Source organism: Pocillopora verrucosa, chromosome 14 (assembly GCF_036669915.1).
Source record: "Pocillopora verrucosa isolate sample1 chromosome 14, ASM3666991v2, whole genome shotgun sequence".
Lineage (NCBI taxonomy): Eukaryota > Metazoa > Cnidaria > Anthozoa > Scleractinia > Pocilloporidae > Pocillopora > Pocillopora verrucosa.
Window position 1 is genome coordinate 15475711 of NC_089325.1, and position 23614 is coordinate 15499324.

Below are 23614 nucleotides of genomic sequence, written 5' to 3' on the forward strand. Positions count from 1 at the left end.
GAAAAGAAGCCGACTGAACGGGTTCAGAACAATTATACGAAACTGAAACACGAAGAGAGTGAAAACTCTGATCTAGAATAAAACTGATACAAATCTTTTTGAATTCCTATCCGACTGCTAGGGAAAATAATCTCCTCGTTATCTCATGCAATACTGACAAAATTAATTGAAAGGATCGATTTGTAATAAAGTATCTATATTTGATCCTAATCAGTGGCTCTCTCTCTCAGTACAGCTTTCCAGACAGTCGGTCACTCCCGACAACAACAGCAACTACTACAAGACTGAGTCCTTATATACATTTACAAAGTATTCTAAAACAATCCAGAACACAAATGTTTTGGTAGTATCATATTTTGTTCCTTACATTTGGTAATATTTCATCATAACTAGGTGACCTAAAAAAATGTTCGGCTGTAAAGTTTCATGGTATGCGTGTCAGGGAGTGACTGGGCATTCTAGAAATTTAGAAAAACTTTATTTGTTAGAAATATTTTTCCAACACTCTTTGTACCTTAAATATTCCAATATTTAGCCGCAAATTGTAGTTTACGTAGAAACATCTGTCTCCATGTCAAATTCACGACCACAATAAGAAAAACGTGACCGAAATTCTCCCAGTAAGATAAGACCGCCAAAAGGATAAGAAGACCGCCAAAAGGATAAGAAGACCGCCAAAAGGAATAGGAATTGATCAACTTGCTCATTATAATTTTTTTTACTGAATGGCTTATGGTAATATATTTGTAATAAACGTTAAATCGAGGCTTCTTCGTTGAATGATTATCCTTAATTCTCTTCGCCAATTTGTCAATTTTGTTTACTTAGCAATTACGTCATAAGCTTTAACGCGTGACGCATAGAGCGTTTTTAGTCACGTGATCTCATATTAATTGGCCGCCATATTGGTGCACAAAAAATAAATGCTGCTACCGGCCTTCTTTTAGTAGTTCTACTTTTCAGCTTTACAGAGCTAGCATACGTGTTTTTGGTAAACTAAGTTTAAGTCACCCTTGGCTATTAAGACTATTAAGAGTGCAAGTGGGAACCGATATGTAAGTACAGACTATTTCTACCCCTTTTCTGGGGTACGACTTCCAACTTATAGCCCCTTATTCCAAAAGTCGCGTTTTCAACCAACTAAATCACAAAGTACCGTTATAAGTCAAGTACTTGGCTCCACGTAGCAGCGCCCGGTTTTTCGAAGGACCCATTTAGTTTTTCTTTAGCCTTCTGGCATATGGTAAAATATGGACTGGACTATTTTTTGGACCATTTCTTGGACCATGTTTTGGACCATTTTTTGGACCATTTTAAAGGGGAGGAGCACACCATTAGTACTGAGGGAGGGGTGGGGTGGGATGAAGTCTATCAGTTCTGAGGGAGGGGTGGGAGGCAGTGTTCTTACCCAGGGAGGGGCGAGAGAAGGACTAATACTACGCAGGGAGGAGTGGAGGAGTGGTGGTTGTAATAATAAACACTACTGGTTCATGGAGCTTTTATTCGATCGTACGAGCTATTTTAATTGGTTTTTCGACTGAATTTTTGTATGTCTAAATTTTAGCGCTGGGCCGCAGCGTTTCTTCATTTTTTTGTCATGCGAAAGCGAAACTGCCACGTAAAGACTGGACTTTAACTTTTATTGAAAATATTGCGTTTACGATCCTCCACCGTTGAGTTATGCGTGCGCCTTTTGATTCAACTTGTGCACCATCAGTTGCAGCCTTCTATCTCCTGCGATTTTATGGCCTTTATTGATTTTATAACTGCTATCGTTTATGTTATTGCTATCCTTTTAGGCAGGACAATTTGAAATACATGTATTCTCTCGTCACTATTGATTTTTATATTTATTTAGAGATCATCTAGAAACATCTGTTACGCCGCAATTATGATCGGAATGTTCTCCCTTATTGGTTCGTGATTGGCGTTATCTTGTTATCTGTGGTCGTTCCATTATCTTCAATATAACATCGTTAATTACAGCTAACTTCCCGTGATCTCTGGCCTTCTTCGATCAGCATGCACGCAAAGTTCAACGCGAGTAGTTGTTGACAAGTAAACTTTGGCTCTTCAAAAGTCGCCCCGAACCTGGCGTTACAATATTATTTCCATTCCTTTTCCAACACCAGTAAAAGGGAACCCTTACAATGTTTTTAGATTAGATATACTCCTATTTTTATCGTTTAACAATATTCAGCATGCACAACATGCAACTATTTAGCAATGAAAAGGGTCTCAATGGGGCGATGGCTTTCACAGCTGACGGTTCAAATTTTGGCCATTTTAGCAGATCATCTTATGGCTAACTGTTAATTTCTTTCTATTGTGGTTGACAGAAAAATTTAACAGTTAACTTTTTTTACGACTAACGTCCAAGTTTGTCAATTTTTACGCCTGACGGCTAATTTTTTTTTGTCGTTTTACGGCTAACAATGAAACCTACTGAGACCCTTAATTTATAAGTTAAACGAGACTTACCTGTAAGTTGAAGTTTGACTGTAATTCTATGAAATACCAGTCACGAACTAGGGAGTCACGTGAGATATGTGCGAGTAGCCCGAGCGATCAGTCTTTAAAGGCGAATGATTGCAAACAATAATGGGTGGGAAGTAATAAGATGAATGTGCTACATAGTCACCAAGTGAAGGGGTAGGGCACGTGACTCCCTAGTTCGTGACTGGTATCTCATAGAATTACAGTCAAACTTCAACTTACAGGTAAGTCTCGTTTAACTTATAAATTCTATTTCGACACCAGTCCTACTCACTAGTGAGTCACGTGAGACTTTAAAGCAGTGCAATTATGAGCAAAGAAATAAACACAAACAGGTTTATTTACCAAAACTATGTGTACAAAACAACTGCTGCAATATGGCTTGTCAGTCTATGGTGCACAGAGTGCACTTCAGGAAAGAAGGCAGTAAACAGTAAGCTGCCAAGTTCCCAGATTCATTGTCATAGGGAGTCTGCCTATAATAGGCAGCAACTAAATAAACACAACAAACATGTGGTAATGAGTACTGGTTAACAGTAACAGATGTCTTGTAACAATCCTATGTGTGGAGGTTCTCCAATAGGAGTTGTCCATAAGCTTTACTTGATGTGACGATGGGTTTCCTGTAGAATCTCCCAAAGGTTGTCGCATTCGACCAGCCTGCGTTATCCATGATTGTAGACAATGGAACCTTACACTTTGCAGCTGCAGATGCAGAAGCTGCCCTGGTGCTATGTCCCTTAAAGACTGAGGTATCTATTCCTGACTTTTCAAGAACCGTTTTTAGCCATCGAGAAATCGTGTCAGTTGAAACTGGCTTGTGAGGCTTTTAGAAACTCACTAGCAGCTGGTCACTCCTTTTCCTAAGGTGACTTGTCCTTTTGACATATTCAGATAAGCAGACGATAGGGCACAGACGGTTGTCTGGTGAGTAGGCTGTGAATGTTAAGTCTGACACATGCTTTCCTGGCCGAGAGGTCTTCAAAAGTTTGTTGATGATGAATACACAGCTATCGTCCTTCAATACCATATTGCTAACAGAAAGCAAATGCAGTGTCTGACACCTCTGCCCTGATAACAAAGCTAAAAGCATTGTCGTTTTGAAGGTGAGATCCTTCAAAGTTAAGCCCGGAGGTGGGTGAAGGTTTGAAAAGTAAGCCAGGACAGTGTTGACATCCCAAATGTTCTTGTATTTAGGGAGGGAAGGTTTCAATTCAAACACGCCTTTGAGGAAACGACACACCATCGGGTGGGTACCAAACGACATATTTTTAGCCAATCTAACAATAGATGAGATGGTACTCCTCGCAGTGTTAATAGCACTGTATCCTATGCCAGAGTCATAGAGTTCAGCAAGAAAATTGATTCCCTCCTCTACAGGGGGACAAATGGGATCAATGCTCCTTGTACTACAGTAGCGTCTCCATTTCTCAAGGTAAGTAGCATATTGCTTTCTAGTGCCTGACCGCCAGGAGTGTTCCATGACTGTGGTAGCTGTTGTCAAAAGGCCTTTGCCGTTGAGGTATCTCCGGACAAGTGACACAGAATCAGGCACAGTTTCTTGTGAAGTGGATGAGGTTCCTGTGGGCTGCTGGGTAGGAACAGAGTGTCTCTGTCCTTTGGAAGCTGTACTGGTGGTTGTATTAACATCTGCATTAACTTGGGCCACCACGGTTGAGTTGGCCATTTTGGAACAAGTAGAAGCCCTGTTGCCTTCTCCTCTTGAATCTTTTGAAGAACTCTTGTTATCAGGCTAAATGGTGGAAAAGCATAAAATAAGTAATGTTGCCAAGACATGTGAAAAGCATTGATGGCAAAAGCTTCTGGGTCTGCTCTATAAGAGACATAGGGCGTGATCTGGCAATTGATCCTAGACGCAAATAGGTCGATGTTAGGGGTAACATTGAGCTTGGTACAAGCCCTTGCAAAGAGAGTTTTCTTTAAGCACCATTCAGTACACCTCCTAAATGTACGCGACTCTTTGTCTGCCTTTACATTTTCACACCCTGGTATACGAGCCATAGTCAGCCATATATCGTGCTTAATGCACCAATCCCATATGTCTTTAGTTAGCTTGTTTAGCTTAGGGGAGTGGCTTGTACCCATCTGGTTAATAGTTGATTCAGTGGTAGTATTATCGACCATGACCTTAACATGTTTGCCATGAGTCAAAGTACTGAATGATTTTAAGGCAAAGAATACAGCTAACATTTCGAGAAAATTGATGTGCTCCTTAGCCTCTTCAACAGTCCAAAGTCCCCCAGTTGAAGAATCACTTGTTGCTGCACCCCACCCCTGTTTTGAGGCATCAGAAGTAATGGTAATATCTACTTCTCCTCGATTTATCGGGTTGGATGCAGTCTCGATTGATTCAATCCACCACTTAAGCTCTTCACCTGCTTGGCTGGATATGCACATTGTGGCATCAAAGTTCCATTTGCTAGCATTAAGAGCTATAGTTTTATCTCGCTCTAAATAGCGGTAGTGAAGGGGTCCATAGGCAACGCCAGGAAAGCTAGATACTATAAGCCCAAGGACCTTGGCTACATCCCTAATAGTAGGCTTTTTACAGTGCAACATAACAGTAGCTGCCTGTTTTAGCTTAACAGCCTTATCAGGTGTAAGGTAGACTTGCATGTTAACTGAGTCTAGAGTAAAACCCAGAAATACCAGTTTTTGAGTTGGGATGAACACCGACTTCTCAGGGTGTACCACAAATCCCAAACTGTCTAATAATTTTACCGTGTCAACCACATTTTTTGCACAATCATCCCAGACTGTCCCCATCAACCAGGAGTCATCTATGTAACCTGACAATAAGTGGCCAAGCTGTCGAAGGGTGGCAAAGACTGGTTTCATTAGCTTGGTAAATTTCCTAGGGCAAAAGGCCAACCCATTGGGAAAACATGTAAACTGAAATAACATGTTGTTCCACTCAAATTTGAGGTACTTCTGGTGTGGCTTTGTAATAGGGACCGAATAGTAAGCATCTTTTAAATCGATTGACGCCATGTAACAATTTGGGGTCATGAGCCTAATTGCTGTCCAGACCGAGTCCATTTTAAAATGTTGGTATTCAACATGCTGGTTAAAGCTTTTCAAATTTAAGATCATTCGAGATGATCCATCTTTTTTATTTGTCACAAAAATAGGCGAAATATATTCTCCACTTTCATGTTGAGTGGGTACAATGACACCTTTGTCAAGCAATTTTTTAATTTCAGCTTCAATAACTAGTGAGTCACTGATGTTGAATGTTTTCCTTTTGGAAACCAAGTTTTTTGTGGGCTGTGTGGAAAATTCAATGTACTGACCCCTAACACAGTTAAGGACTTCCGAGTCGGAAGTTAGTTCTTTCCATTTACTAAGGAAATGTGTCAGTTGGCCAGCCCTGAAGCTTTGCACCTTATTCGCAAAGATATGTTTCATATTGGACTCAAACAAGACAAGATCATTTACCTGTAAATTATCAAGTGTGTCAGCGGAAATCATTGCTGCTTCTTCCCTTGGTCCTGTTGTCGGAAGAAGGGTTTTTGAAGTGGCTTCGAGTTCCAATGACGGCCTTTGGCTTAAAAAGGCTTGCTTCGCCGATCAAATTTTTGGTAGTTTCGGGAAGGGTGTCCCTTCGAGTTTTTGTGGCGATTCCCAACTGCTGTGGAGCTTACTCTGTTGGATGCTCGTATATTATTCAGCTGGGTTTGCAGGTCGTTTCCAAACAGCTGAGCTGTTACAGGAACATGGGAAGCACACAGACCAGCATGATCTTTGTTCAGATGCGGTTTGAGCGACTCCCTGCGACGGTGGGACAGGTCGATATGTGCGTGCCCTAGGAGAGCGACCGCATCGGTGTTCACTTTGACAAGTTTCTGAATGTCAGAGTCTGACTTCGGCTGCTTCGAATTCTTCATTTCTATGGCGTAACATACCGTTCAAAATTCAGTCAGGGTATTTTCCCTATCGAAAAATTAATTTTCGTGTCGGAAATCAATTAACAGGGTCCGTTATTGTTGGCCACTTTCAGACCTCCTCATTGTCTGCTATTTCCCGTGTCTGATATTATTTTCCGTGTCTGATATTATTTCCCATGTCTGTATTTACTATTTAAATGGATTTCGACTTATCACCGTGCTTTATATTAATGCTCGAGTCCTTAAATTATTCGTTACAATCGTCGAGTCCGAAATTGGTCTCATTGCCGGAGCCTGATAATTTTCTCAATCGCCGACTCTGATAACCGCAGAGTACTCTCCTACCCAGACTTTTCACGGTACAAGGTTAGGATAGTTTTAGATAGGTAATAAAAACTGTATATCAATAAAAAAGACTGCAGTTAGTCTTCTCCTTTAACTTCGTGTATATTGTACAATTAAGAAATGTACCATTAGCATAAGGGTATTGATTAAGACCAAATTAAGGAAGCATTTCTCTAATTCCTCGCAATAAATGAAGAAAGCCCTGTTTTGGTATTCATGGCGATTTTGGCAAAATTTTGACACTATCATCACAGTTTGTTAAGTTATTGTACAATATCTGACGGATTCTCCAAATGAAAGTATCTCTGGAAAAGTTATAAGATAACCTATTCATGAATGTTTTAACGCTACAACATACGACAATAAGTAGATATTTTTGCTTTAATAACATGTAGTAGAACCGGAAAGCCACCTTATGGAGAAAATCAGCAGCATTTGAGGGAAAAAGAAAGTTTACAGTGGTAGATATTTTGTCTTAAAGGGAAGTTTAAGAGCAAGGAAACTTGTAAAGTAAGATGAAACCAAACCAAAAGATTCCACAGCTATTCTTCCACAACAATTTATTTATCACTAAATGTTGTGCACATGACTAATCACATCCCTATTATTAAAAACAAAAAACTTGATCTTCTTGCATTAAATGTATGAGAAAAAGGTAAATAAAAGCTTTTTAAAACGATGCTAATATAAAACCGAAAGGAAACGGGAAACGCCCAAAAAAGAATGAAATTATCTGTTACGCCACAGCTATGGTCTTGTCTATCTTATTTATAAGTTTAACACAACGTCAAAAGTCGTCAGCCTATGATTCAAATTTGGCTCAAGCGATTTTAAAAAGGCAATGGAACTCTTTTAGCCTAACGTATAGTTTGACCATCTCAACGAAACTGTCTCTTTATTTATTACAAAAAGAAGAATAACTAAACCATGTTTATGGTTATGATGCAGTGTTTTCACGTGCGCTGTATTTTTTTTCTTTTCTCGCTAACGTCATACTCGCTTAGCTATAGCTACGTGGAAATATTAAACGTTATCTGAGGATTCTTTGTCGGTCACACAAAAAAGGTTATTCCTAGCTAATTTGAAAATTCACAATATACTATTTTGCTGTTTCAGAAATATTCACTCTAACGATGCGGACGGTCATAGAAAAAGCTTTCATTTTGATGTACATCAGTCTGAGAGAAGACTGCATCGCAGTCACTCAACTTAAGGTAACAGTGTGTCATATCTTCATTTCACAACTGAACATTTACAAAGAAAAAGAAAACCTTTCAATAAATATTTCCTTCATTGGAATCCCATTCAAAGCTGTAAGCTAGTTCACATTATACCATAGCTCTAGTAAATGTAACCGGTTAAACAAAACCTGAAAATAATTATTTTTATAAAGGTGTTTTCAAAATATGCAGTATGCTAGAAGTTTGGATTCATTGTAATCATATATTACTATGTGGTGTGGTAGTCTTGATGTAACTCCAAGGGTTCTGATTGGTTCTTACTTGGTTGGTATTTTTTCTGGTGGAGAGTTTCCACGGAAACAGACATAAGCTGTGCTGTATTATTTTCTTTTTCTCGAAAACCGCAAAAATTCAAAGTAAACATATATTTTCCAAGAAACATATACTAATCTACTTACTAACATCACTAGCTCAAGCCATACTGAGGAATATTGTCCCTTAGTTGTTTTTGTATGGACCTTGCTGTACCCAGTCTGTACTGCCACAGAGGGTCAGCCTTTTCCTGACTTTTTTCAAGCAGGTATGCTTTACACAGTGAGATATTCTTTCTCCTTTAAGCTTTGTTATCACATTAAAAGAGGCCTTCAGATGGCGGTGATTGTGATTTTAAAGGCTTCACACACTCTCTCTTCTGCAGAGAGAGACATGTTGAGGTAGCTATGATTATCATTTTAATAAGTATCGGGAATGTTTTTCAATATCTCTATTTTCTACATATGTATCCATACCCATACATACTGTTCAGTTACCACATCTCCCACTCTACGTATTCCTTAAGCATTTCAAATTTCTTATTTTTTGGTTATACAGTGACCTGAATAATGCCGTCATAAATGGAGATTTTCCCGAGGATTGCCTCTTCTGGATATCTTGCATTGATTCCATGGATGGAAAAGAAGGTACATACATGATATAGGGCCACTAATGAACTACAGTATTTCCCTGAACAAGTGCCCGGGCGCTTATTTAAAATTATCAGCTAAAAGGGGAGGTGCTTATTTGAAGGAAGGTGCTTAATTGAGATAAGTTTTCCTTTCAACAAACTGTATCTTTATTTCAACTAAATCTTAAACAGAAAATAAAATGCTATACTGTTATTCATGTAGATGTTAAGTCAGTATTAACTGAGCTGTCATTATTTATCAACTGTTTTCTTCAAATGCATCCCAATAACTTTATAATCGATGAAATTACAGGTCTCTGTAGAATAGAGAATAGTGTAGTTGAGCCTGGGAAGGCTAGAGCATTTACCAAGGGCAGGGAAATAGGACAAAAATGAAAAGAACAGATAATGCACAGAAAAGAACTCTGTAAGCACATGATGATGGAAATAAATAGAAGTGAGTAAAGGAAAAGGAAGTACTTTTCTTTACTGATTCTGCTGAAGTTGAAGGTTAAATAAATTGGCCATAAAAACAGGTTTTCCCTGTATCCCTGCTAATTTAAGAAATTGAGGGGGGGGGACTTATTTGACATTTAGGCCCAGGGGGTGGCTTTTAATTCAGAGGAGGGGGCATTTATTAGGGCATGGGCACTTATTCAAGGAAATGCAGTAACCAAACACCAAAAATGATATTAAGCTTTTACATAAATTGTGTAGATCCCAAGCTAGTCTTACCATTAGGAGGAAGTTAAATGATTTTTTTTTCTGTTTCTAGCCATGCAGGCACTCGGTGGCCAAACTCTTGGTGTACCTCAGATTATTCTGTGTACACCATCCATGGGGGGGTCAAGCCAACCCACACCTGTGGAGAGATATGCAGGTAAAAAATTCAATTGAGTTTTGCTTTACTCTAAGATAACTTCTATTCTGGAAAAGCCTCAGCCATTAACTGAAAATTTGAAGGTTACTGTAGGAACTCTCTTGATGCAAAAGTACAGGTATTTCCTCATAGTGCATACAAAACAAGAAAATCAAAGCTAAAGCTATTATAATTAACTTTTTTTTGTTATTTTTACAGGGAGCTTTTTTGACTTTTCCCAAATAAGTGAAGCGGTGCAAAGGGCAGCAGAAGCCGTGGAACTTGCACATACCAACTGGTAATAGATCTTTCTGGAGTCCCTTTCTTGTTGGACAAAGCTTTAATTTTATGTGCACCATGATATTACAATATGGTACAATTTTGTCTGATACATGGACAAAATTGATTTAAGACCTCATGTAATCAAAATAGTGCTCAAAAAATTGTTGTCAACAGTACTGAGCAACTTACTGGACATATTTTAATAGCCCAGGCTTGCATAATTGTCAGGCTGAAAAAAATGTTCATTTTGCCCAAAAATGGCCATAACTTGGATCAAGTTTTAATCAAATAAATTAAACCAAGCTTGCATCGTAGAAAAAACTGTTAAGTCCTGAAATCAACTATACCTGTCACTCTGATGAAGGGCTAACACTCAAAAGGCAAGCGTAGAAACTCTTTACAGTGTCCAATTTGCATTTATTTAAGATTATCTTGTTTTACCCTATAATGTGTCAATTGTCTCTAAACATATTTGATTACTGCTAGGAGGAAGATTTTGGAATCACGAGCTTTGCAGAGAGAACAAGATGAGGTGTTCCATGCAGCTCAGGAAGCAGATGCTTCTAAAGTATGGTTATTTCAACAGATTTTTACCTTAAAACAAGGAGATTTCTTTAGCCTTCCTCTGCCTTAACCTTCATTATCACAGTGGTTGATACAGCCTTTATTTTCATACATGCAAGTTATAGATTGATTGGCTAGTGGGCAACAGGTTAAATGTTTTTTGATAATTATATGCACCAAACTAGTTAGCAAGAAGGGAAAAAGGATTGAATAGTAATTTAGAATTTGATTGCATCAACCATTACAAATCATTTGAGGAAATTTATTAAAATAAAATGATACAAATCCCAGCGTATCAATGAACACATTTGCATTCTTCCAAATGATGAAAAAATTGATTTCTTTTTAGAACCAGCTGCAAACAAATATTTCTGTCAATAACACTTAAAGTTAGAGACTTAAATTTGGTATCAGCTACATCTTAATTAAAAATGTTCTTACTTAACAACAGAGGAACCAACAACAAGGTGCAGCAAGGCCAACATTTCAACCTACAGAAAGAAAAGACAGAGAATTAAGCCTCCCCGAAAATGATATGGTAAGTGCTTCATATCTGAAATAATTAAGACTGTATTTGTGTTGCTTTAAAATGCTCTTTCATATAATGCAAACCCTTTTGCAGCTTACTTAAATGGGGTTATACATACATTTCAACTCTCACAGCCAGCAAACATGCTCAATAAGATCTGGAAAAACATAATAATATAAGAAGAAATAGATAAAATATTTCAAAGGTATACATTTTCTATCATTATGTTGTCTTTTTCAAGATACAAGTAGCTCTTAAGATTTAATGGATGGAAAACAAATATGTTTCTGACACAGGCCGAAGAAATACGCAATTTGCGAGAAAATTGGATGAGAAAAGGACCAAAAGATGGTGTAAAGATTAAAGTTTACACGCCCAGTGGTTTGTTCAAAAGAACGTTTCACAGAGGAGGTTGCTATCAAGTAAGTATGCATGATAACCTTGAAAGCAAATACAGCTTTAAAATAATGTACACAATAATCCAAATGTTTTGATATTTTAAGAAATTATAAGAGTTATAATAGCACCACAACATGAGAAAGGAGATTTGCTTTTAAAAAGTGCTGCTGCACATCCCCTCATGTAGCTCATATTATGCAATTTTTTATTAACTACTTGTAGGAGGTGTATGACTGGCTTGGGAGTAGCCAGATGCAGCCATTGTTCTTTTCCCTGGAGACACAGGAAAACAGGACAGTATTTCCAACAGAGGCTATTAAACCTCCTGGAGAGGTGCTGCGGCTAGTAGAAAAGGTATTGAATCAATTAACCAATTCAAGTATTGGTGTGTGGTATTTTTAACCCTTGAATTAGGTTCAAAACCCATGTTTCTTTTTTTGCAATCAAAAACTGCAGATTATTTGATAATGCCATTCGGAGAACTTTGTTATCTTGTGAGCAATATTCAGTTTTCATCAATCACTGTATGTTGGGCAACACTCTAAAATGAACTACATGTTTGAACATTCTTTGCCAGTCAGACTAGAACTGAGTTGAAGTTTTTTTCTTTACTTCCAGTCTGAACAGGAAATGGAAAAACTCATGTCAGAGTTCCCAGAAAAAGTAAGTACACATGTTGTACTTACAAGTTGAGGCTTTTTAACACTCTATTTCATCTCTCCTGACTTTTCATACTGCTTCATCCACATGGCCACATTTATCATAACATGTACCAGAACACCGCTATATGTGTGTATCATCTGTTGCCTGCAGATTGCAATTCTTTCTGTCTGTGTAATTTTAGCCAGACTTATTCCAGTTTTTTTTTGTCTGGTTAAATGTTGGGATTAGGTGATATAGGAAACCTTAGCTAGGGTTAGATTTGCCAGCAGCTGCTTGGCTACAGATGCTTACACACACAAGCCTGATTAATTTGATGACCATTATCTTGGTTATATTGTTAGTCACTAATTCCATATGTTCTCATCAAGATAATATAATTGAACATCATTATTATAAAATACTATAATAGATTACTTTTACTTTATAAGATCCTTTTAATGCCTATAATGTACATCCCTTGATATTTTGAAAGGTTATAGTGAACATTCATGTTATTAAAGCATCTACAGTTAGTAATGAATTTCCTGAACACCTGTGATGATAAAAAAAAGACCCTGTCCTTGCTTAAATGACAGAAAACACAAGGGATGTTTTCAGAAAGTGTATAAAAATGTTTAAGTATGAGATTGAACGTAAATATTTTGCATTTAAGATTAAGTGGATTGGAGAAATTTAGCACGTTTAGTTATTTTAAATGCCCCAGTTTTCTATGTTTTTAACTTTTTTAAGTGCATCTTTTTTTTCTTCTGGTCATTTTTTCCCCCTTCACACAGTTTTCAAAGTTTACCTGGTTAGTCTTTTAATGCATTTGGTGATTAAATTTTAATTTACTGTTGAGAACATCTACAGTGTTTTCTGTCAATGCCAAATCCAAGAGCAATTTTGCGAGCATTGCTTTAATAATAGGTTCACATGCACACATTTATAGATAACTGAAAAGGAAATAGGGAGGGCATTGACATCTGTCCCTTTACGTACTTTTGCAACTAGAGAAAAACACACCTGAAATTCCTCAACTCAATGTATTTCAGAAAATCTTACAGCTAGATTTAGTGTTGGAAGGTGCTTTTGTACCTGGAACTTGCAACCTGTACTATAGAGGTGGATGGTGTGTTCCTTTGCAAGGTCTCACCTAAAGCTCTATTGCTAGATTTGACAGCGGAAGGTGCTTTTGTACTCTGGAGCTTGCAACTTCTACTATAGAGGCCAAAGGTGTATTGTCTGTAACGGCACAACTAGGGCAGGGGTTCACCTGGTGTTCTATTACTAGATTTAGCAGTGGAAGGTGCTCAAGTACTCTGGAGCTTGCTATTTCTACTATAGAGGCAGAAGGCGTGTTCCTCTGCGAGGTTTCACCTGGAGTTCTATGACTGGATTTAGCAACGGAAGGTGCTTTTGTACTCTGGAGCTTGCAACTTCTACTATAGAGGCAAAGGTGTGTTCCTCTGCAGCCCTGGGCGAGGACTCACCTGAAGTTCTATAGGTAGATTTTGTGGCGGAAGGTGCATAAGTACTCTGGAGCTTGCAACTTCGACTATAGAGACGGAAGGTGTATTCCTCTGTGGTGCTACAACTAGGGCGAGGTTTTACCTAACGTTGAATAACTAGATTTGGTGGCGAAAGGTGCTTTTGTACTCTGGAGCTTGCAACTTCTACTATAGAGGCAATAGGTGTGTTCCTCTACAAGGTCTCACCTGGAGTTCTATAGCTAGATTTGGCAGCAGAAGGTGCTCAAGTACTCATTAGCTTACAAATTCTACTATAGAAGCGGATGGTATTTCCTCTGTGGCACCGCAACTAGTGCGAGGTCTCACTTGGAGTTCTATCACTAGATTTGGCGGCAGAAGGTGCTTTTGTACTCTGGAGCTTGCAACTTCTACTATAGAGGCAAAGGGTGTGTTCCTCCACAGCCCTGGGCGAGGACTCACCTGTAGTTCTATAGGTAGATTTTGTGGCGGAAGGTGCTCAAGTACTCTGGAGCTTGCAACTTCTACTATAGAGACGGAAGGTGTATTCCTCTGTGTCGGTACAAGAAGGGAGAGGTCTCACCTCAAGCTCTATTTGCAGATTTGGCGGTGGAAGGTGCTTAAGTACTCTGGAGCTTGCAACTTCTACTATAGAGGCAAAAGGTGTGTTCCTTTGCAAGGTCTCACCTGGAGTTCTATTGCTAGATTTGGCAGCAGAAGGTGCTTTTGTACTCTGGAACTTGCAACTTCTACTATAGAGGCTGAAGGTGTGTTCCTGTACGGTAGTGTGACAAGAGCAAGGTCTCACCTGCAGTTCCAAGATTTGGTAGTGAAAGGTGTATTTGTACTCTGGAGCTTGCAACTTCTATTTCAGGGTTGCAAGGTTTTTTCCTAGTTAGGGGCTCTGCCATTGTCACTGTTAGTCCAGATTTACACTTGTTTCATTGAATTAGGGATAAAGGGGTGTTTTTCTCACTTAAGTATCCTTATCAGTTGTAAATTAAATTAAAATTAAATTGAATCTTTATTAAGTCATAAGATAAATAATCACATATCCTATGTTACAACATTAAAAGAAGGCATATATATAAATTACAGAGAAAATCAAGATAAAAATTATAAGACTAGATTATGTTTAAAAATTAAGCGATTAACAAACGTGTTTTTGAACCTATCAGTGTTTATTTTAGGATGGTGACTTGTCTCTTTCCTCAGATTGTACTTGGTTAATTTCTTTTTTGGCATTATAGCTCTTAAAGGGTGTATTGTATTATTAAAAACATTCTTGAAGATACGCGTGTCCTGTTGAACTAACAATTCATAAACATTAATGTGATCGGATGTATACTTGCGCTTATAACATCGATCTAAGAAACATTGGATTGTTGTTAATTCGGAATTTACAGCGCCAAATACGGACAGCCCGTATAATATATTTGGTAGAACCAGATTTAGAAACAGATGGTCTATTTCGGCCTGATTGTACCCTTCTTTCCTTAAAGATCTTAAAATGAACAGGCACTTGTTTGCTTTAATTAGTTTTTCCCGAATATGTGTTATGAACCTACTGTCTTCCTGAAATGTTACCCCTAAAATAGTAAGCTCTTTTGTCTGTGGTATTCCAGACACCATCGGAAACTCTATTGTACAACCTTTCTTGCGGAAAATGATTTCCTTGCACTTAGATGGATTGCTACACATACCATTACTTCTAGACCACTGGGAAAACTGATTAATCAGTGCGATAGAATTGTCATTATCACCTATCACAGGCGAGATAATGGTTGTATCATCTGCATATTTTACCAGCACGCTCTTATTGTCCAAGTGTATCTCTAAATCACTGAGAAAGACATTGAACAAGTGCGGCCCGCTGACACTTCCTTGGGTGGTACCTTTGTTGACACTTTTCCATTTTCCAATAAACCCATTTCTTGTAGTATTGTATCATTTCAAAGATATTTTATTTTAATATTAAAATAGAATTAAGGAACTGAAAGAAATGCTGAGAAGTCTTAACTTCCCATTTGTTAGACAAAACTTGGACGTTAAATTCTCCTAGAGAAAGACAAATGAAGATAATCTATTTCTGTAATCAATGATTCTTTGAGCCAGGGATGCTTCCACTCTTCTCCTATTTCCTTCCAGGTGTCATTCAAAGGAACTGGCCCTTTACAAACTGACAAAGATCTTAATTCAACCATTGGGACCAGAGGTATGTTTTGATTGGTTTTTGTTCTAGCCTTGCAAGTGCTTTTCACCTCTTATCTAGCTTGAATGCTTTAGAGTAATGCAAACAACACCATTACTACTGAAAGTAAAGTAACCAGGAAAGTTTGTATACTAAATTAAATTAATAAAATTGTACACTAAAATGGTGTTAATGACCCATTTTTCATCTTGTTTAAAAAGAGTGAAAAATAGATGTGCTCCACCATTATAATTGGATAGTTACAAGTAGATGTACACAGAAAATATTAAGATTTTTTCCCAATATTGGAATGTTATTTGACTTTGGTATACATTAAAGAATGTCCTCATCATTTGGAAGTTTAGGTCATCAGTTTTTCAAACTTCTATAATCAGGGTGACCACAAAAATAGTGTGGTCAATAGCCAGGACTTGATTGAAGAAATACAAGTAAATAACATTACATATTAGTTTAACAATACTTTAAAAATTCAATTTAGCAGATGATAGTAACAAGAGCATTGGAAAGAAAGTTAAGAAGATGAAGAAGAGAATAAAAGAACTGGAAAAAAAGGCAACAAAAGGGGAATCAAAAGACACAGATGACAAAAAGAGGAAAAGAAAGAGAAAACCAGAAGACAACAACAAGTCAAACTTAAATGCAAAAAAAATGAAAGCCAAAGAAGATGACATTGAAATGAACAAAATAAGTAGACGTCAAATGAGAAGGCTAAGAGCTAAAGAAAAAAAGAAAAGTAAAACTAATAAGTAGGAAAATCTATCTTAGGTTTTATTGCAAGTGACCATCTATATATATGTATTTCCATTAAAACATTTTTTAGCTATTTTTCTCTAAAGTAAACTTGAAAAAAGGAAACTTTTTATGGACCTTAGCTAGTTATACAACACAAATGTGAGAGAACGAGTCGTACTGCGACTTGCTCCCTCACATTTTGGCTACAACATTTAATGAACTGAAATCAAGAGTCTTAACCCTTTAAATCCCAAGATCTGGTAGTTAATTCTCCCCTCTAGCTACTACTCATTTCCTCGCTAATTAGTTATGAGAACTTGCTGCTAGATCAAGATAGCAGCTTCAACCTGACAAGATTGAATATTCACATTATCTCTTTGCTGAATAATGTAAGGATATTGTAGGGAGAAGTTTTGTGTTAATCACTTCCAGGAGTTAAACGGTTAATGCATTGTTTTTATATCTCACTCGTAGGGAATTAATTTATCATCACCTCTCTAAAATACTGAATGTCATTGTATAATTTGTTTAGTTTGATTTCAAAGCAACAGGTGTAAATTAAGATTTTTTCACTGATGATGATGTTTAATGTCGTTCTTTTTATTTAAGATTTTTACCTGATGTCCGCTGAATTGTACTCTGTTTGCAAGACAACTTTTTGCTTTAAATACACAACCATTAATACAAAAGAAAGAGAGCCCATAACATGTCATTAACCTTGCTGTTTTAAAATAAAAGATGGGCTTTATACATTGAATTCCAGTTGAGTGGTTACTGATCCCTTGCTTAGTTTGAGCTGGTCAAGTGGTTAACCCTTTACACTCTTACATTGTCAGTCATATTCTGTACCCTGTCTTCTTTGCATCCCCTTGGATCCCATTTCTTATAGTACAGACAAGGAGAATTTGTTTGACAATCAGGAGCCTCTTAAATTGGAGTTAATTTCCACCATTGTCTTGACTTTTACATTTGATCCAAGGGTGATACTGTAAGCAGAAAGGAGAAGCCAGTCGCAATTTGGGGGTTTTAAGGGTTCACTGATGGAAACAGCGAATGATAACCGAAATTTAGCATTTTCGTAGACCGTGCTTGAGATAGTGCTGTCAAATTACGCATTTACTGAGCAACAGCAAATGCATAATATTTAGTTTGACGTTCATTGAGCCGTAGAAGGCTACATTTGTGAAAAATACGACGATTTTTTTGGTTTAAAACTAATGTATAAGCACACAATATTCGTACATTTTATGTGTTTCGGCTTTCAATTATCAGCTTATGTAACCGCGTGTGCCAGGTTCACATAGTTCAAGAGTTTGCTACACAAAGGTATAACATAACTAGTGGCTAGATTCTATGTGCATACTACGAGTAGAGATTTCATAACCCTACCTCAACAGTCATAACCTCCAAATCAGTGCTTGCTTCAATACTTGCGAAGAAGTGGTGCTTATCGTTTTTGTAAACTAAGTGAACAACTACCCCTAGCCAACGGTGTACCGTGGGAAGTCTGGGACGGAGTCAACCCTGGATAATCCGACTCGTGATTGAGGAATTAATCAAACTCGATCAAACACTCGATTAGTGATGTAGGTTACTATAGGCCTCGATTCTCGATAAGTCTTAATATAAAGCACGGTAATAAGTCGAAATCCATTTAAATAGTAAATACAGACATGGGAAATAATATCAGACACGGAAAATAATATCAGACACGGGAAATAGCAGACAATGAGGAGGTCTGAAAGAGGCCAACAATAACGGACCCTGTTAATTGATTTCCGACACGAAAATTAATTTTTCGATAGGGAAAATACCCAGACTGAATTTTGAACGGTATGTTACGCCATAATTTCTAGCAGCATCCCAATGGATTTGCACATTGCAGCACCAGCTGTGGCAATCGTTTTCTGGATTGAGCTGGACCTGAGGTCCTGCTGTTTCACTGAGTGGCTCAGTTTATCCCAGATTTCAGGATTAACCCGCGGTGTTGTGAGAGTCTCACAGTTCGCTGGGCGTAAATACTTCGCAGACATGGGATCCGGGTGGACATCAGTTGGAGTCTTTTCTTTAGGGTCCGTTTCAACGGTTAAGAGTTCGTCCTCCGCCTCAGTGGAAAGTATTTGATCATGTTCGTCCGCCATAATCCAAGCACTGGAAAAATACACGACCGACCGCTCTGGAATTACGCGCGCAACTGATCACTCGGGCTACTCGCACATATCTCACGTGACTCACTAGTGAGTAGGACTGGTGTCGAAATAGAATTAATACTGACACCCGCGCTTGTTTTCTTTTGATCGCTGCAGAAAAAATGGCAGTTAAAATTGTAATCGAGTACAGTTTCTTGATCAGCGATTTAAAAATGAGAGCCAAGGTTGTCTCAGCCGGCTAGGGTTCTGTCCTATTCTGCAAAGTGTCAGTCAGGTAGATTTAGCTAACTCTCTTTGTTTCTCAGGGTTACACAGCATTTAGGTATCTCGAGGTGGTACAGAAGATAATGGTCTTGGCTTAATTAATACAACTCTGATACTTATTTTATCTTCATGATGCAATTTCAGTGGTCTCTCTTCTTCTAGATTAAAACTTCAATCACAACAATTCCGATGACAGTGTTCCAGTTGACCGGCGGTAACCACAGGTTACGCTGCGATCAACCAGTGGAATGCTTAGTGCATTTGCTTCATAACAATATTCTCTGTGCCACAGTTGAGGGAAGCTTAGTTCAACCATGATAGTTTCATCGCGTTCAATACGTCTCATACCAGTTATCTGGCCCGTTTTGGTTTGTATAACCATCATAACTCCGTATATCATAGCCGTATCACTTGGCCATGTCTACCCTTTCTTACCGGCCAAGCATTAGCAAAGCGGCTTCATTCGAACCACAGGCGTCACTCTTTGGTGCTCTGATGACCTTGGTGGCTTTCCTCGGACTGGCAATGATGGTGGCTCGGTATGTTCAGGTTCAGGCAGTTCCTGGTGATCTGGAGTGTGAATTCTCAAGTAAGATCATCAGGTTAAACAAAGTTGGTCTACGGTTTGGCATTTCGTGTCTCATAGGAGTTGTCCTGGTCGCCAGTGTCAGGTCTTCTGCCGAAGTGGTATGTATTATGGCTCGGATAAAACCGCAAGAATTAGGACCTTGGGCTAATAAGTCAAATTGTCGATCGACAGAAATAAGTTATTTAGGTAAAAAGGTGTATGTTAAAAGGCTTTTATCATTTAGTTTTTCCAATTTCCGAGTTATTTTTCGTTAACCTCACTAGATCCGATCAATCGCGTGGTTTCAAAATCACTTCAATTCCGAGTGATGATTATTCGAAGCGTAGACGCAGCTACAGAGCAAGCAATAGCTGCTGGAATGAATCAACTCTTCTCCCAATGACTAAATTTAAACAGTCCTAGTATTATTATGTTTAATAACATCAATTACTAACATCTCACCATGTTGTCTCGTGTAATAGCACGTAATTTATAAGGCGTTGTTAGCATCACAATAACCATGCAATCCGTTTTTCAATTTTAACTTCGAAACTTGTCTTTTGATTTACAATGGTTTTCGAAAACATTCTTTCCTTTGCAAGTATTTTCTTATAGTAGCTTTTCCTGCACGCATATTTACAAATGAAGGCTTTACCTCGATATTTACTGCAAAAAGTAAATTATTGCTGGGCGTTTGTTGTTGAGAAGGATACCCCCGTTAAAGTGCCTGTGACACGAAATTTGTTTTTGCATTTTTTGGTTGATAGCTGTGTAATCGATTTATGCGACTAGCGAGTTCTCCTCGACCATTTTTTTGTGGGGAAGATAACCAAAGAATTCAGCTTAAAAGAATGCTGATTAAGGTGCCTGTTCTCACACCGCAAACGATTGTTCAACATTATTTTCGGCTGACATGTCGCAAGTGAAGAATGGTAAGCTCGTTATTATTCAGGTTTATATCACGCGCTTGAGATGTACTCATCCTCCTTGTCTTTCCACATGACTACATTTGCACTTTTCTTATCGTATGAAAATCATGCTAGTTGTAGTTTCCATCGTATTTTGTTACCAGAAATACATAATTTATGATAAAGTTCGAGCCCTTTCCTGAACTGGCCGATATCCTGTTGCGTGAACAGTACGAAACCTTTGACGGATACTGGCATAAATACAAGCCCGAAGGGGCCGTGTGAAAGTCGATGCATACGAAATATTAATTTAAAATACTGATGTTAGTTGTTTGCCATTGAGCGAAGTGGGTCATATGGCAATGCTGCACTTACACTAAAAAAGTTCTCTCTATTAAAATCTCTATTTGAGGTTAACTTGAATCAGACAAACTCGCTCATTTTCCGTTTGACCGGCTCGACGACAACAGCCTCAGCCTTTGCAATCTTTGAGGAAAGGAGCATGATTTGCATTTTTCAAGCCGTGAAATCTTTAAATTAAAGTAGCCCCTTCAATCACAGGAACGAAACTTCCCGATGACTTCTCGGCACAAAATCATCGTGCCTCGTGATGCAGCCGATTGTTTCGTCAAATGTTAGCTTGTGGTTTGCTAGGGGAATCATTCCACAGCAACGAAACTTTAGAGCAGTGACCAAGGGTAACCTTCGCCGCACTTAGTGCGAAGGAATAAAATGTTATGTCAACAAAAACGAACACAACTACCCATTCTTAACATAGATTTCGCCATAGAAAACAAAACACAAACGAAACAAACTAAACATTCGGTAACGGGAGATTTTTGTTCTAATCTTGACCTGAACACCGCACACGACCAAAACCGTCTTAGTCAGTCTTTGTAGAGATCTTCGTTTGAAGCGGTTCTCCTTCGTAGGGCTGAATCGTCCTTGCAACCTCCATTCCTTCTTTACTACTTGAGTACGATGTATCAAAACTCTTGGCAGAGCTTGCTGAAGGTAGGTATACATCGCTATCTGACATTATTCAAGAGTATTTCAACGCTGACAGATACAAAATTACAAGAGATGTGAGAGATTTGTAAATGTCAACGGAGAGTTTCATAGTTTTCTACGTCATCACCCGCTAATTCGTTTCCAGTCCTCGGGACACTTTTAAGACAAAATAAGGACATTTTAAGGCCCAAAAAAAAGCGAGTTTTAAGTTTTTTGAAATCTTTCTTCTATCGGAATTGGTTTTTACATATGATAAGCTAAATGTTTACGCAAAAAAAAAGAAAAAAAATTCGTGTCATAGACACTTTAAGTCCGAATTTTGAATTGTTAATATTTCGATCCAAACTCAGGGCATAAATTTTCTCGATGTACCTTTTTATCAGATGCGATCCTTCACCAAACACGTGGCCTTGCTTCTCATGTGATCGTAATTCTCTGCTTAGGGGTTAATCAGAACTTGCTAAAAGAATTCACTTTAGATCAGAATATGCAGAGGTCACTTAGAGCCTATTAACATGGAGATGGGGGACCCCAGGTAGGTGAGGTAACCCACCTTGATGGGGTAACCACCCATTCATATGATCTCTTGTTTTACCTTGAACACGTCTACATGATAGGTGAGGTAACCCACTTAGTGGGTTGTCCGGTCTGTCAGGTAGGGTAACCCTGTCAGCCGGGGTAGCAATTTGCCAAGTAAACGTCTCAAGGTTTGGTAACCCGCCTAGTCGGGGTTGCGTTCATGTTACACTTGCGAGAACGCCGCCCGGGGTTGTAAGATGTATGTTAATGCGGGCTACCTGACCAACCTGGGGTCCAGACCCTCATATATCCTTTTTCTTTCTGTGCAGGTTATCTTTGTCGCTGGTAGGAGAGAGTCCGGACCTCCTCTTGAAAAACTTCATGACGCTGCTACCGTGTTACTTCTTGTCAGCGCAATACCATACCTTTGGTTCCAAACCGCTATTACCTTCTTCACGGTTAAAATGGGCCTCCATTCAAAATGGGTGTTCATTTTCAGGCTCGTCGTGTCTTGTACTATGACATGCACTGGCATAGGATATCCTTTCTTCTATTGGTTCTCGACAACAAAGTTACAAACAGGTAGCTCCGAAGCTTTCTGGAGCCCTGATGACGGTGGTTATGCCCTGCACTTGTTTAGCACTATCGGAGAGTGGGTTGCCTGTCTGTGCTTAGCGCTCTTCCCTGCATCCTTTTACCAAGAATTTAAAACTTTTTCTCTGGAAATTTATCACGTTAAAGTTAAGGAACTTACAGACAGAAAGAAAAGTGACTATGTAAAGATAGGAACAAACGACGACTAGAATGGTCATTTGTTGCAAAGTATGTGAATAATACGTCCATTTATGCGAAGCTTCAACATCCCCACCCTCCCCCCCCCCTCGGTTGCCTTGCTGCGTAACTATGTTAGCAGCAAGCTTCTGATGACAAGTTGGATCTATTAGATGTGCCCATCGTTTTTTAAAAGATACGAGAGGTCGAGCGCCGTCTTTTATTGACACATAAGTTCATTACCTAGCTAAAAAAAAAGTATTCTAAATGTCTTCTTTTTTCATTAATCGCACATGTTTCATGTGTCACTTAGGTAGGGCGGTTTATACTTAACTTAATCAGCCGAAGTTGCCGTGTTTATAATGATAAAACAGTTCGAGTTGAATTCTTCAAAATCTCTTGCGAAGTGCGGCAAAATGAAATGAAATGAAATGATGCTGTGTTGGCTAGATTAACCGACCTATGTAATATGTTATTAAAAAATGGTAGTCTTAATTTCCTACAGTATTCGTTATCAGTCTCCCTCATCGTGTCGTTTTCTTGAATCTACAGCAAGTTGAAATCAGTACTATTTCATTTCCTTGGCTGGCATCTTTTTTGCAGATTATAGTGCCGAGTAATTACAAAATATGTTGCATGACCGACCGAAATTTTTGTCCAAATTTAGATCTTCCGTTGGTTATACCATTTGTAATTTCTGCCAAAAAATAAAGAAATTAACGGGAAATCAACACCTGTACTTTAAAAACTATTTTAGCGTTCCAATGAAAATCGATGAGAGAATGAACAATTCTTTTCCGCAAATTTGAACTGAGACGTCACATATCATGTTGCAACTGACCTG

At 38.4% G+C, this 23614-nt stretch overlaps 3 protein-coding genes and 1 pseudogene across 3 annotated transcripts in view; 3 read left to right on the top strand and 1 right to left on the bottom strand.

Annotated features, from left to right (window-relative positions):
• Window positions 1-963: 963 nt before the first annotated feature.
• Window positions 964-23614, top strand: part of LOC131785802 (DNA damage-regulated autophagy modulator protein 2-like) — a 31460-nt gene continuing 8809 nt past the window's right edge. The window contains exon 1 of the mRNA XM_066161481.1: window positions 964-1055. The gene's annotated coding sequence lies outside the window, so the exon portion shown is untranslated. The remainder of the gene's footprint in view (window positions 1056-23614) is intronic.
• On the bottom strand, window positions 2875-18062 carry LOC136278338 (uncharacterized; annotated as a pseudogene).
• On the top strand, window positions 10413-13305 carry LOC131785162 (uncharacterized). The gene is made up of 6 exons (XM_066161778.1): window positions 10413-10582; window positions 11030-11116; window positions 11404-11529; window positions 11729-11860; window positions 12125-12169; window positions 13201-13305. The coding sequence occupies exons 2-6, from the start codon at window positions 11114-11116 to the stop codon at window positions 13303-13305; spliced, it is 411 nt and encodes a 136-aa protein (XP_066017875.1). The 5' UTR covers window positions 10413-10582; window positions 11030-11113.
• LOC131785161 (DNA damage-regulated autophagy modulator protein 2-like) lies at window positions 19368-22843 on the top strand. The gene is made up of 2 exons (XM_059102000.2): window positions 19368-19680; window positions 22329-22843. Exons 1-2 carry the CDS (start codon window positions 19411-19413, stop codon window positions 22800-22802), a joined length of 744 nt encoding a protein of 247 aa, XP_058957983.2. The 5' UTR covers window positions 19368-19410; the 3' UTR covers window positions 22803-22843.